Source organism: Brachyhypopomus gauderio, chromosome 1 (genome assembly GCF_052324685.1).
Source record: "Brachyhypopomus gauderio isolate BG-103 chromosome 1, BGAUD_0.2, whole genome shotgun sequence".
Lineage (NCBI taxonomy): Eukaryota > Metazoa > Chordata > Actinopteri > Gymnotiformes > Hypopomidae > Brachyhypopomus > Brachyhypopomus gauderio.
In genome coordinates this window covers 11,972,796-11,988,028 of record NC_135211.1, presented here as the reverse complement: position 1 = coordinate 11,988,028, position 15,233 = coordinate 11,972,796, and the positions used below count along the sequence as shown (strand labels likewise).

General features: G+C 46.8%; 1 protein-coding gene and 1 long non-coding RNA gene across 2 annotated transcripts; both read right to left on the bottom strand.

The window, feature by feature from the left end:
* Window positions 1-1,586: 1,586 nt before the first annotated feature.
* LOC143526720 (uncharacterized) lies at window positions 1,587-4,654 on the bottom strand. The gene is made up of 3 exons (XR_013133929.1): window positions 2,883-4,654; window positions 2,493-2,621; window positions 1,587-2,320 (listed from the first exon to the last, which is right to left on the bottom strand). It is a non-coding gene; the product is annotated as an uncharacterized LOC143526720 (long non-coding RNA).
* A 1,364-nt stretch (window positions 4,655-6,018) lies between these two features.
* On the bottom strand, window positions 6,019-14,416 carry slc22a31 (solute carrier family 22 member 31). Its single transcript, XM_076996574.1, has 9 exons — window positions 13,808-14,416; window positions 12,999-13,102; window positions 12,750-12,904; window positions 10,457-10,625; window positions 10,162-10,307; window positions 9,318-9,426; window positions 8,847-9,061; window positions 8,175-8,286; window positions 6,019-7,931 (listed from the first exon to the last, which is right to left on the bottom strand). The coding sequence occupies exons 1-9, from the start codon at window positions 14,195-14,197 to the stop codon at window positions 7,499-7,501; spliced, it is 1,833 nt and encodes a 610-aa protein (XP_076852689.1). The 5' UTR covers window positions 14,198-14,416; the 3' UTR covers window positions 6,019-7,498.
* Window positions 14,417-15,233: the final 817 nt, after the last annotated feature.

The following is a 15,233-nucleotide window of genomic DNA, read 5'->3' as shown; positions in this document are numbered from 1 at the left end:
TTACAAGAGGCTCGTATTTGTTAACGCAATTTCAACATTTTAATGTACTTTAGCCTAAATTCCAGCACTTTTCAAACCTGAAACACAAAGCAACATTAAAATGCGTCAGGTAAATGTTCATTCCCTTTTTTTTTGAGGGGTGTTTCTTTATACTACCACATATAGTTTCGGACAACATTGCAAAGTCATATTTATGTTTGATGCCTGGTGTAAATATACGGTCTCTGGTCAGGTAAAATGTTCTTTCACCGGTTTTGCAGGGGTTTTTTATTCTCCACTGCCACCTATCGCCACCTATCGTTTCGGAGAACACTGCAGCGACGCTCGCGACGTTCGCGAAAGTATAAACGCCTACACCGCTCGCGCAGGGTCGCGCGAGGTGGGCGGAGTCGCGCGCTACGGTCGCTCGCGAAAGTATAAACCAGGCTTAACGCGGCCAGGCGCGCGGCGTTTTTCCGCGGGGTCCTAAACCAGTACGTCGTACTGGACACTTGGGAGCCCAAGATAGAAGTTAATAATAATAATAATAATAATAATTATTATTATTATTATTGTTGTTGTTGTTGTTGTTCTTGTTATTGAATCAAACTTGTTTATTATTAATAATAATACATCAAACTTCTTAATAATAATAATTATTATTATTATTAATATTATTATTTTACCTTTATCTGACTCCACATGAAACTCCTAAGCCAAGTAGCTGCAGTGTAGTAGCTATATTATAATCTTAATAGTAAAACTTTTAATTGACCAAGTTACATGTCCAATTCTTTTTCGTGTGGTCTGCACTGTCAGTTTTTCTTGTTTGGCGCATTCCCCAGGCGACCTCAGATAAGTTGGATATTTAGAAAATGTTCAGTCTTACAAGTATCTCGGAGTCCATCTGGACAACAAACTGGACTGGTCGGTGCATACTAGATAAGCATATAAAAAGGGACAGAGCCGGCTTTACTTCCTTGGGAAGCTTAAACCATTCGATGTCTGTAATGAGTTTCTGCACACATTTTATCATTCTGTTGTGTCCAGTCAGGGCCGGCGCCAGAACATATACAGTGAGGGGGCGTCAGAAAATTTCGGGGGGGCGAACGTAAGTTGTTGAGCGGGGGGGGGGGGGCGAACGTAAAATAAAATGTAAAATAAATGGGTCTTATTTTTTACATTGAGGGGGCGGGACACCTCGCCTGAGGGGGCGACGCCCCCATTCGCCCCCCCGTGGCGCCGGCCCTGTGTCCAGTGCTGTCTTCTTTGGTGTTGTCTGCTGGGGAAGCAGCTTTTCTGTAAGGGATCGGAACAGGCTGGATAAGCTTATAAGGAAGTGTGTGTCAGTGATGGATGGGAGAGTGGTCTCTGTGGGTGTGTTAGTGGAGAAGAGGGTGAGGTGTTTAGTGCGTGGCATCCTCAATAATAGCAGACACCCTCTGCATGGGACTCTGTCAGCTCAGAGGAGCAGATACAGTGATAGACTCCTCCCTCTGTCCTGCAGGACTGAGAGGTTCTGGCGATTATTAATTCTTGCGGGAATTAGGCTGCTGAACACCTGATAGGTGTACTTATCTACCACCACAAGCACTTTAATTGGATAGTTTATGTTCTGTAGATTCTGTCTTTGTATTTATTTATTTTTGTGTGCTGTTGGACAAATAAATTTCCCCATTGAGGATTAATGAAGTATCAATCAATCAATCAATCAATCAATCAAATAATTTTGTTTTTATCACTTGGAAGACCAGGCAGAGAAAATATTATTGCCTTTAACTTTGTTCCACCAGCAAAACTTTCCTTTTCTTTTGAATTTCATCACAGATAGCCTATGCCTTTTCCTTCGAATTTCACACACACAAAACACCAAAATGAAAAGCACACACAAAAAAGCAAAACAAACAACAAAAATACATGGATAAACATTTTTTTCAAGACTCCAGCACATTACAGGTCAATGGTCATCTGAGCTCAGTATGTGTTAGGTAAGTCATTGATTATGTGGAATGTAGTGGTGACTGGACAGGGCTTGCAAAACAGGCCTAAGAACTTACAGTGTATATTGAAGGTTTTCAGAGCTCATTTAAAAAACTGACAATATGGTGCAACCGTCTCTAACAACTGGAAGTTACTGGCATTCGCATATTAGCAAGCAAACACTTCAATTACACAAAACTTATCCAAAGCTCGGTTTTCTGGACATTGGTGAAACTTTGTTTTGGATTATGACCCTTTAAAGATCATGACCAGGTTTAGCCTCAGTTACATTTTTACTCCCATTTTGATTGACCTCTCTTCTGTCCTTTTTCAAACTTTCAGTCTGTTGGTTGTTCATGCTCTAGGAAATCAAAAGAGAAAAGTGGGTTATTTTTTAGTTTTTTTTACTTTTTGTCTAAAGATAAATACTCAAATGGCCAATTTTATGTGGTGCTGAATTGGCCTACTTCTTTTTCTCAGTGTTGTCACCATGGGTACGGGGCAGGGGGAGAGGGGTGTGCTGAGCTACGTACCCACATACATGACTCGAGTCAGGAGGAAGACTCAGTCAAATTGTATAATTTCCAGCGGCCACGGCACACGCAAAAACACATGCAGGTTTGCAGACATTTAGAGGAAGCCAATACACAATGAGCGTATAACTGTAAAACAACAAAGATTATGCGGTATATACAACATCTTCCTTATGACAAATCATTTGACAAATCATAAAGCATAACGCATTTATATAATACTCATATTACTATTTAACCCAGGCAAGATCCCCGCTGTAAAATGTTATAATAAACGCTACTGAAACAGGCAACGGGTGATATCAGACATCAAATTACCAAATGGCCATTGCATATTTGATTACTCCGTCAGGCTACATTAAAGCTTCTGCAGACCCAATGCAGGCCTACCATTAGGCCACAGCTCTGGATGAAGAGAGTTTGATAAGCAGGGGAGCGTGGGTGAGAAGCAGGGCTGTCCATCCACCTCACATCCATCTGGACTGGCTAACAGGACCGAGAGGACCTGAAGATCTTCACAACACTCCTCACTCATGTCCAAAGGTCTAGGGGGGAGGGGGGGCAACAGTGTGTCCCCCCAGTGGCAAACGTGCTGCTCCGTTGTTGATTAACTTGCGGTTTGCACAGGTCTAAAAATAGGGGCGGCAGCTCTAAGGCCACACTGTTTAGTTCCAGGTCAGTCCAAACGTGATGCGGCGCAGGAAGAGTGTAAGTGGAGCTGATGAAAGAGAGGGAAAGAGGAATGGAGACCGGTTTACAAAAAATATATTTAGAGAGAGGGAGAGACTAAGAGAGAAAGAGAGAGAGAGAGAGAGAGAGAGAGAAAGACAAGCAAGCTTGAAAAACTCAAGCCAGCCTTCTGCAGTTGGGTCTTCCAGAAGCAGATGTAGTGTAATCACTGCTACTTCTGGAGAACACACTGTCTTTGAGCACATATCACAACACATGAGCAAAGTTAATCACATATCACAGCACATAAAAACACCGGGCAAAATAATAACCATTAACAATCAAACAGGGATAGCGTTAAACCCTGGACAGGTATACTGTGTGGTGTGTTAAACCTCTAATTGTAAAATCTCAGTGTATCATGTTTAATGGGAGACACCAGTACTAATTTGATTATTGCAGTGGTCTGTAAAATTATTCCAAGAGCACTGATTTTCTTTTACTCATATAAAGTTCCAGGTGATACAGGGATGTAGAAAAGTAGGATGTTTTGGAAGTATATATATATATACACACACACACACACACACACACCACCCTGCTCTGTCTTTGTCCTCCAAGCTCGGGTCTGGGAGTTTGAAGGTCCCGCGTGGTATCTTAACCATTCCCAGCACCGCTCTCTTCTGGACAGAGATCTGTTGAAGTGCCATTCTTCATGTTTAGAGGTTACAGACCCAAGTGCTCTGATTACTACGGGAGTCTGTATCTTCCTTCTCTCTCTCTCTCTCTCTCACACACACACACACACACATATCAGAGGAGAATGGCCAGACTGGTTCGAGCTGATAGAAAGGCAACAGTTACTCAAATAACCAGTCGTTACAACTGAGACATGCAGAAGAGCATCTCTGAACACACAACACGTTGAGGCGTTCAACCTTGAGGCGGATGGACTACAGCAGCAGAAGACCACACCGGGTGCCACTCCTGTCAGCTAAGAACAGGAAACTGAGACTACAATTCGCACAGGCTCACCAAAATTGTACAATAGAAGATTGGAACAATGTTGCCTGGTCTGATGAGTCTCAATTTCTGCTGCGACATTCGGATGGTAGGGTCAGAATTTGGCGACAACATGAAAGCATGGATCCATCCTGCCTTGTATCATCAGTTCAGGCTGGTGGTGTTGGTGCAATGGTGTGGGGAAAACACTTTGGGCCCATTAGTACCAATTGAGCATCGTGTCAATGCCACAGCCTACCTGAGTATTGTTGCTGACCATGTCCATCCCTTTATGACCACAGTGTAACCATCAGAAGGTGGGTACACATGATAACACACCATGTCATAAAGCATGAATCATCTCGGATTGGTTTCTTGAACATGACAACATGACAGTGAGTTCATTGTACTCAAATGGCCTCCACAGTCACCAGATCTCAATCCAATAGAGCACCTTTGGGATGTGGTGGAACTGGGATTCACATCATGGATGTGCAGCCGACAAATCTGCAGCAACTGCGTGATGCTGTCATGTCAATATGGACCAGACTCTCTGAGGAATGTTTCCAGTACCTTGATGAATCTATGCCACACACTGTGTAATATATATATATATATATATATATATATATATATATATATTTATTAGTGCTGTCAATTCCAGGTGCCGCGATTAAAAGTCCTCACCAGGATTTTGCTCAAGCTTGCTAGATTTTCTAATTAGCAATCCAGGTAAAATTAGTGGAATCAACACAATCCAGGAAGCCTGAGCAAAATCCTGGTGAGGACTTATATATATATATATTATATGCTGCGGGGATGTAACTGTCAAACTGTTTGCTTTTAGCTTTACCCAGCAGTCTTCACCAGGGGAATTGAACACATTACTGTAGAAGTTGCAACAGAAGCAAAAGAGAACCGAGGAACTCCAAGTCCATGGAGAGTTACAGAGCTCTGAAGGCCTCGTGCAGGCTGTAGGACCCGAGACGTCAGAGCTTTGCACAGAGGAATCTGAGCCCCAGTGTTTTGTTCAGTGTGCTCAGAGTTCAGATGCACTGCTGTACACCAGCACCGTGCCATGTGCTTAACCGAGTGCAACCTGCACAGGTGTGGTGAGAGGTTTGTTTACAGGATGCAAAGCAGAGCAGCAGCACTGTTGGCAAAGGCATGGCTGAAATGTGTACATTAAACATGACGTTAAGCTTTAGCAGAGAGTCGTGTCATTTCTCTGGACGAACAGAGCCGTGAGAACAAGCTGTCTCTATGCTGGGTGACGTTCTGCAGTCCTGCTCTATACAGTCAGAGCGGTCTGGCTAACACTCGCTCCAGGCTCTGTCTGTTCGCCATATTACAAAATAATTAACCCAATCATGAAAAACAGCCACTGACAAAGAAAGTTGGGGGGGGGATTAGGGTTAGGGGGATCAGTTAAGCCTGCAAACTCTGTGTTATGGTGCCACCTTCTGGAACAGAAGATTTGGTCCAAATTATTTTGATTAACTGTCCTCCTCATGGTGTTTAAATGTTTATAAACTTTCATTTAACCTTTTTGCCTGTGACATAATGCAAGTTCAGTGTAGTTAAATTTTGCATTAATTACTCCATTAACCAAACAAAAACGTCAATGTAATTGCTCACTTGTCCAGCAGATGGCAGTAGAACTACACTGTGGCGTACAACTACATTACTACACTACATTTAAAATGCCAACTAGCAACCACGTGACAACCAGCTGCTTAAGAGAGACTAAAAAGCATCAGGTCTGGCACCACCATCCTGCTGGTTTATCCCAAATTTGATGTTTGCTTTCGAGACAGTCCCGGCATGGACAGGTCAAAGTGAAGAGGGAACGACACTGAACTGTGCATAGATTTATTATTATATTTACACATATAAAAAAAACAAACCCAATGAATGCAGTTCCTCGGGTTTAACACACTCTGGTTTTAAAAAAAAACAAACAAACAAAAAAAAAACAAACATCATAAAAAGATTCACATTTGGGGAACAGAAAAAACAAATGTAAAAGCAAGTAGTTTGTGTGTGTGTGTGTGTGTGTGTGTGTGTGTGTGTGTGTGTGTGTGTGTGTGTGTGTGAGCATATCAGGACACCGTGACGTCCACGGAGAAGAGGAAAATGAAACACTGTCTTTCAGAAAAACACCATTCATTCCAAAGCCTTCATTCCATTTGCCAGCTGCTCAGCGAGCCAAGACAGACACTCCATTAATCCCATTACGCCAACAGCCTTCGACAGCCTCGCTCAGCCCCTCACCGCCACGCTGGGACTCTGCTCCAGTAGAAACATGAACCATGCTCCTCTAACCGCCATTTACCACACTGACCCATCTCTGCTCAGCCTGGAACACGGACTCCCATACTCCAACCACATGTAATTAAATAGCGCGCAGCAGGGTTCCTTTGGGAAATAGGAGGGCGAGCACCATTCAATGAGTTCAGCTACATCGAATAAAGACCCTGCAGGACGAAGAAAGCTGGTCAGAAGACGCGCTTAACGAGACACGGGACAGGCCAGCTCACAGTTCCTGAGTGACCCTTACAGTGTTTACACTGCTACAATATAAAACCCCAATCAAGCTGAGCAAAGACAGGCTGAGGAAAGGGAAGCATCTCACAGCACTTCCCATGAGGTGTAGTACTGCCACACAACAACGATGTTCATGACCCCTTCAGGAAGGCCCAGACCAATCAGCAACCACCAACAAAGCCCTACATTCTAGAGAGGACATCCTGGCACGGGCAGCTTTAGAGCACTCCAGCAAATTAACCAGTATAAAGATGGAGGGCTTTCTAGACCAAACAAACTGCACAACTTTGTTGGGAAGCCCAGACTTGTGTGTCAGGAGCTGCTGGGTTTGTGTGTCGAACAGTTTCTTACAATAACAAAAAAAGGTCAAAATAAATCTACAATCATAAAATGATTGTAGCCAAAGTCCAAGTACAAAAGCATCCTGAACACTGATTTCATGAGCGGATGAGAGACTTCCTTCTGTTGTGATGATCCATGTTGCCACGGCGTTTAATTGAACCTATGTGACCTCACAAAGGGAGGCTGGACAGAGCGGCAACCAGATGACTTTCAGAATTTTTTTTACAGTACAAAAATTAAATAACCATTTCCTTTCATTAAAAGCATATTCCTTTGTGTTATTATACAGTCTCAAAACCTACACTCCCGCCCCAATTCACAGACATCGTTTTGTCTAGGATGTTAGAGGCTCCCCCTAGTGGACAGTCAGAGTTCCATCAAAACGGGAGCCGATGTGCGGTAAACGCAGTCACTGTGGCTTAAGACTCGCGTGCGAAACTCCGTGGCTACGACGACTCCTCGTGCGCCCCCCGAGGAGCGCCGTTGCTCTGCAACAGCGGCCGGTGGGCCGGCGCGACCAAGCGATACGGCGTGGTGTCCTTGGCGAGCATCTTCCTGGTGGCGGCCACCAGGCGGGAGTAGCTGTCGGGGCTGTACTCTGAGGCGGGCGAGCGCGTGCTCAACAAGGGCAGGACGTCCCGCTCGCCGCGGGACGGGAAGAGCGGCGGGCGGCGAAGGGCCTCGCCGTCGCCGAGGGAGTCGGGCAGGGCCTTGCGCTTGCTCTCGGGCAGGAGCATGACGCAGAGCACGGAGAGCACGGCGAAGGAGGAGAACACCACGTGGTGGAGGAAGTGGCCAGCGTTGTTCTGCAGCTCCATCACCGAGGACGCCGCCATGCCCACGCAGCCGGCCGCCATGACCAGCCCCAGAGCTCCGCCACTGAGGGGGAGAGAGAGAGGAGAGCGAAAACCCTCCAGGGTCACATCCAGGATTTGGAACTTGAAGGTTGCTGGTCTTGTCAGGCGTTTCTTTACGGTTTACAATAATGAAGCCCCTTACACCAGTGGTGAAACACCTCCACCATGACACTACCAGTAAAGACAAGCAGCACCTGATTTACGAGTACTACACGAAGTGCGATTACGTACGTCGACGTGTTGATGGCGTAAAGCTGCCGCTTACCGCACGACGGTGGGCATGATCTCGGCGGCGAAGAACACGCTGAGCATAGCCAGAGCCTGGGAGGACAGCAGACCCAGGAGAGACAGCAGCAGCACCAGGACACCATGAAGGTCTGACGGGGAGCAAACAGGAGAACCATGCAGCATCAGTCATGAGCGCCCAAACAACACACAGCCCACGTGTGTCTAGATCACTATGCAACATTCAAAGACCTGGTCCCGGGCTTTCAGACAATTAATGGCAATTAATCTCTCTTTCTCTCTCTCTGCAGTAATGGTGTATGTGAACACCCTCTGCAAGTAGAAGGCCGTCATCTGTAGGACGTCAAGAGTGACAGCACATGGTGGATGGGAGGAACAAGGAGGTCTTGACTTGATGACCCTGGAGGGGAGGGGTGGTACCTCACCTCATCACCTCACCCCATTTGGGCCAGCAATGAGGCCCAATGTCCATAACTCATGTCACTGAAGTATGATGTAATCATGTAGCAAAATAGTATAAGAACTATGGTCTATGAGAGAGGGGGCAGCTCTCTCTTACAGACGCTCTTGAGTGTGTGTAACGGAGATCTCTGGATCGATCCATCTTTCTGTCTTTAGTCTTTAATAAACTCTGTACTTTACTTTGATACCCTAACCTGGGCTCCAGGAGAGGGGCTCAGGGGGGGCTTACACTGAGTGAGTGCCAGCAGCAGCAGTGAGGACAGGCCTGTGACGATGGCGGTCAGTAGCAGGATCCCCCGCCGGCCCACGCGGCCCACCCACGCACACAGGAACCCACAGGCCACGGCGCCCGTCAGCGCACGCAGGAAGTAGCCAAAGTAGAAGGCGGGCGAGTAAGCGTGGATGTTCCTGGTGAAGCAGTACTGGATACCTGTACCAATGAAACTGAGCAACAGAGGACAACACATCAGTTACACACACGTGAACAGGCCCACTATTCACCATTATATATTCACTATTCACTATCAGTCTCTCACAGTAATGCTTTTAAAAACATCTGTGTACCGACATACACCTTCCGTTAAGATAAACATTTATAAAACACAGGACCATGAAGCAGGGGGTTAGAAATACCTCACTGAACACCCCCAATTTACAACCTGCTCATGTACACACAGGCTGCATTCCCATGGCGACTCACAGGGTAAATGCCAGGATGAGACAGTTCCTCCAGATAACTCTGGTGTGACGGAGTTCGAGAACGTGGTGGTACTGTGGCCGGGGCTCGTCTGGGAAGGCCAGATCGATCTCTGTGCAGGAGAAGGTGCGTGATTGGATGGGACCGATAAAAAAAAAATACAGGAATGGATTAATTTATTAAGAAATACAGAGAGAGGCTGAGTGGAAGGATCCTGTATTGGACCCAGATCCACCCGTCCCAACTGTGGTGCAGTGGCAAATCTGTCCAGCTTGCACGCACATCTCTCGTTACGAGGAACAATGGTACAATCGGCCCATTCAGACTTCTCAAAAGGCCTTTCACCAGGTCTGATGGTCATGGGCCTGGACCTGAACTAACAATGTCTGTCAGTGATTTGGAGCGTCTCGAGTGTATTGAAATAATACGAATAACAACGAACAGCTCTTACGCCTTATGGTAGAACCCCACCTCTACTGTTAGGACCCCGCCTACATTGTGAGGACCCATCAGCCCCACCCCAAGAAAAGCATTATTTTCATGATGAACTGTTCCCACACACAGGGGAAATGTGATCAGGGCCTCTCAGGCCAAACTAACAGACACCCCATCACCCCAGATTCAACCCAACGTCTCACTGCAAATCTGTCCAAGCGGGTCAAGCTGTGGGGTATCAGACCCACCAGTGAGCTGCTATAAGCTGCTCTGACACAACATCACGGAGCCCTACAGGACCATGGAACTGCGTGTCTGATTGTACAGGCCCTAGCACACCTGGTCCAGCTCCACGAGGGCGTGAGCCTTTATTAACGCGTCGAAGCAGGTGTGTGGAAAGAGAGGGGAGCACCTGCGAGGAGCGTCTCGGCAGGGTAAAGGTCGTCCCTCACACACACTCTGTTCTGGGTGAGGAACATCTGCAGACTCCTCTTGGCCTCATGGATCTGAGACGTGGCGAGGAGCCAGCGAGGAGACTCCGGGAATACGGAAGCCCAGCTGTTCAAAACCACAAAACAACCATTCATTCAGTACACGGAAACATACACAGACATGAACACGCAGAGATGTGCACTCCTCTGAAGAGCTCGGCGTATATAACCACCGATTCCCAAATTTAAAAATTCGGCGTGCGTGTGTGGACTCACCAGCAGTAGGGCAGCAGGAGCATCATGGGTAGCGTAGCCACGGCCTGCAGGATCCGCCAATCACGGCACAGCACGGCCAGGCCGGGCAACAGCAGCTCGGCGAACACGGCGAAGAAGCCGCTCACCATCGCCACCATCAGCCTCCGCGGGGGGTCGCACAGCTCCAGGACTGCAGCAGGCGCACCGCGGGCGGGCGGCCGGGGACGGGGGCACAAAAGGTGGAGATAGTGAGATGGAGGGATGGATGGAGGGAGGAAGACCCTGGTTGAACAGTGCTACAGTGCTACGCTGTCCCTATGTGCTGTGACGGACATGAACGTCAGTCCCATTCCAAGTGCGTGTGCCAAGACTGCAGTCAGAGGTCACCTCGGCCACGGCCTTCGCCGTTTGCACCTGGTCACCTTGGATTCAGTGTGAGTGGATTTTTTCTGCTGGTGGAGGGTTAAGCAATGCAACAAAGGCAGTCGACTTCATAAAGACTCAATAGGTTGGGCGGTACAACATTTCTCTTGAAATTAACAAAAAAGAAAGGGCCGCCAGTGTTAAATAAAAACCCCCAAGTACCATCAGATCACTGGATTATACACTGCTAAGGTGACTGCTGGCTGGATGACAGGACAGTGTGTGGTCTACATGATGACGGTCTGCAGACGTTGGCGAATGTGACCAAAGCTGTGTGAAATTCCCCAGGAACATGAGGCAGTGAACCAGAGGTCAAGAGGGAACGTCCATAACGTCCTATAGGGAGGAGAGGAAAAACGAGAGCTCGTATCCCACCAGCGTCCTCCATCCTGCCATTGTGTTCCACTATTCCGAAGCCCCTGGCCATGGATGTTGGAAATAAAAGCTTTTCATCTATCCAACGTCGCTCTGACCCAGATTTTTCATCTGGACTGGACTTTTATTGTTGACCTCGGAGGAATTTGGGCGTGGTGCGAGGGAGTGATTCGTATGATGATTTGTAAGAACCCTTCCTCCCATGTTCTTACGCAAGCCCCCTGCTGGGGTTCAGGGACCGTGAGAGTGAAGGAGCCCTACACCAGTGGGCTTGAGGTGTTCTTTCCCAATGAGTTAATAGTCATCTACATGAACAAACGTTCCTATGTAACAATTACAGGAAGACTGGGATGAGGGAAAAAACTGGCCAGATCATCACAATGGAAAACACACGTACGCATGTACACACACACGCACATAAATCCCCATAGATTAGCATGCATACAGGTCACACACACACACACACACACACACACACACACACACACTAGAGAAGGTAGTAGTGGTAAAGATTTCCAAGAGGGGCATAATAAACAGGAAATGTCTAAAACAGGTGGGGACTGAGGTTTGTTTACATCCACAAAGCATGAAAGCCACAGCACAACTGGAGACCTTACAGAGAGATATTAAAGATTACAGAAAAACAAATGACTGTGGTTCAACAGTGGCTCAAACCCGGAACTCTTGGTTGAACTGTTTTTGTAGCACTGGCTATTTTTCCTCATGCATTTCCAGCACGACTAACCTAGCTAGCCCAATGGCCAAATAAGCGGCAGAGGAACCAAACCAGGCAGAGTGAGTTTGGGAATCAGAGGTGTGTGCAGAGGCTGGAGCCGGCAGCCCAAAGCAAAGATGGAGCACTGCTGGTGGAGCACGAGGAGATGAGGATGCTCCTGTGTTGGAAGGCGTCATGTGCAGCCTGAACGAGACGTAGACTCAGGGGGAAACGCCTCTGTGGAACAGAAATTTGGCTGGCCATGAACCCAGTAGAAAAGGAGAAGGGGCGTCAGTGACTTAGTGGCCCCCATAAGTCCCCACCTGTGCCCAGCATGCAACAGTACCACCACCACATCGTTATTAGGCGGAGCTCCTAATAATTCACATGCAAAATGTTCTCACACACACACACACACACACCCCTTCTCCAAACCATAAACAAACAGATTATCTGTGAGGTAAGTCAGGATGTGCTAAGTAAACAGGATCTTCTCATTCTGCAAGGTCATCTTGCCACCCAATTACCCAAACAGTTTCTGCGAACCAAAACTGCCCTCCACCACAGACACTTTACTGTGTCCTTGCTCAGAACACACGTTCACATGGAGTCTCTGTTTCACTTCCGTTAGATGAACACCGATGACATCCAGTAAGGGGAGCTCAGACAAACAGCAGGTCCGGAGCGCTGCAGAGTGTTGAGGTCCCAGATTAAGATCTCTGCATGCCGCCGTTTCTTGCCCACTGAAGTTACAGGCACACACGTGTTCAAGGTTTGAGAGGTTTGGCCAGGCACACTCACGGGTGACGTAGGAGGACAGAAAGACTCCGGCCAGCACGATGCCGTGACACAGACGGAGGAGCTGAAAGGCGGCGGGGCTGTTGGACAGACACACGGCCACGCCCAGGAGGCCCGAGAGAGACACGGAGAGCAGGAGCGTCTGCCGTCGACCCGCCCTGCAAGCACAAGTAAAACTCACATTGCCGCGCCGAAACGAAGACGGCTCGGCTTGGAAGAGACATAAAAGCAACACGGTTTACTGGGACTCACCAGTCACAGACGGCACCCAGCAACACATAACCCAGGATCCAGCCGCTCATGAAGCATATGTGCTGGAGAGGAATTTTCCAGTAGTCTTCGCAAACCAAGTCCCACTATTGACACAAGGACAGAGGTGGGCCGCTGGATTAAGCTCACCAACACACACTGAACACACTGTTCTCAAAGCACGTGTGGTTGTTTACCTGTTAAAGGTCATACTTACAATACAGTGACAAGGGTTATGGAGTGTGCAAAAGTCACAGGACATAAATAAAGGCCTCATGACAGCGCCATACCATTCCTGTAATCTCACATGTCACTTCCTAAAATATCATTCTATATCGAGAGCTACTATTCTCTATACTATACTATACTCGATTCAAGAGCAAACAAGCACAGAAAGTAAATCACCACTGTTTGTACATGGGGATGGGCCTGACTCTATGTACTCAGAGCTGCACCTGTACTGGGGAACCAGTCACTCACTGGGAGTACATGTCCCTCCAGTTGAAGAATTTCAAATAACTACTTTAAACAAATAAAACGTTCAAACTTAGCAGCCTGGGACTATTATGGTAGGCTGTCAACAACAGCCTGTTAGAAGCAAACACACACACACACACACACACACACACACACACACACAAAACCTAAGGATAGTCATAGCTACAGCGATATGTTGTGTGGAAGCATGAAATGTTTTACACTTTAAAATGTTATTTCCGACACGAGGGAAATCACGCTACACAAATCACGTATTGAGAAGTGTTCTCTAAATGAAGAGTATTTTAAAGAGAATATTAGAAAATAAAACCTACCTCGGTAACAAAGTTGCTCCGGAGCCCAGCGGGTTCGTCGTACTGCCATCCTCTCGTGCATGGCACGACGTCTCTACGAACGTTCTCTGTAAAATTCGTCAAGTTTGTCGGATATTTGTAAAGTTCACAATGGCTCGAGCCAGATCCGTTTATCCACGGAATTGTAAAGTTGAGGTAAGTTTGTCTCGAAAAATTACTGAGGAGGAAAGTTGTGGGCAGTAAGGACGAGTCGGGTTTGCAGTGATAGGACTCTGGAAGCAGCGTGAAGAAAACATCACACAGCAGGTTCAGAGACACGGCGAAGTTCGGGAGCCAGCTGAAGACGGTCACGACTCGGTTGTATCGCCCGTATCCTCCGATCTGTGGATACACTTTGGTTTCAAACTCCATGACTAGGCGCCGTATACGTAGAAACGCGGTCGTACCACAGACATCTACACAGCTGGATAGCGGAACCGGACCTGCTCGTTGAGCAACGGCGACGTTGGGCAGGGCCGCTGGAGACAACACAGATATGCAGATGGCATCTACACGGTCAGTGTAGCTCTACCGGTGTTCTGTCGAATTGTGCTTTGCATCGAGTTGTGCTCGTTTGCGGTTTTGCGCATGCGCAGACCCACAGGCTTGTCATTTGTTTCCACGCTATGCTCCCTTTCTGTCGAGTTTACGTTCAGGTGATAACTTAAATAAATCTTTAAAAAGATAAATCTTTTTTTTATTATGTTTTTGTTAGCAAGCACGTGCATGGGTCTGTACTGGAAGCATGATTTGATAAGGGAAGCATTATTCGATGTATGATATCAGCCTATCGAGATATGCTATCCATGTAAAATGTTAATAAGGAAGCTATAATGGATTTAAATCCATGGATTTGGCCATACATACAGTGCACGTACTTGATTTTATAATTACAATGCGTCATAATACCGAGTTAGGCTATATTTTATGGGAAACGCACAACTGCAAGCATTTTTCGACAAAGTAGCACAACTCGACAGAACAACAGAACGACTGTGTACTGAAACTAACTGAAACTGCGAAATAGCGCCCTCTGCGGTCACAAAATTCGACGGTCGCAGAATTCGGTGTAACACCTGTTTTAATACTCACTCCCTCACGGTGTGACATTCTATTACCGGCTAACTTACTCACCGGTGACCCAAATAATGCGTAAAAGCTTTTTTTATTTTTATTTCAGTAGACCTACACAAGGCGGTCATGATTCCTAAACGAGTCAATTTTCTTAAAATACTATCAAAAATGTGACCTGATGATTTTTAAACAATTGTTCATTTACTGAGACACACTGTCTTATAAGCAGTTTTTAGTTTGAATTCCGATGATGAGCAGTATACAGTATTCTTTTATTTATTTTAATATTTTACCAGGGCCGGAGTGGGACACTTTTTCAGCCCGGGAGTTATAT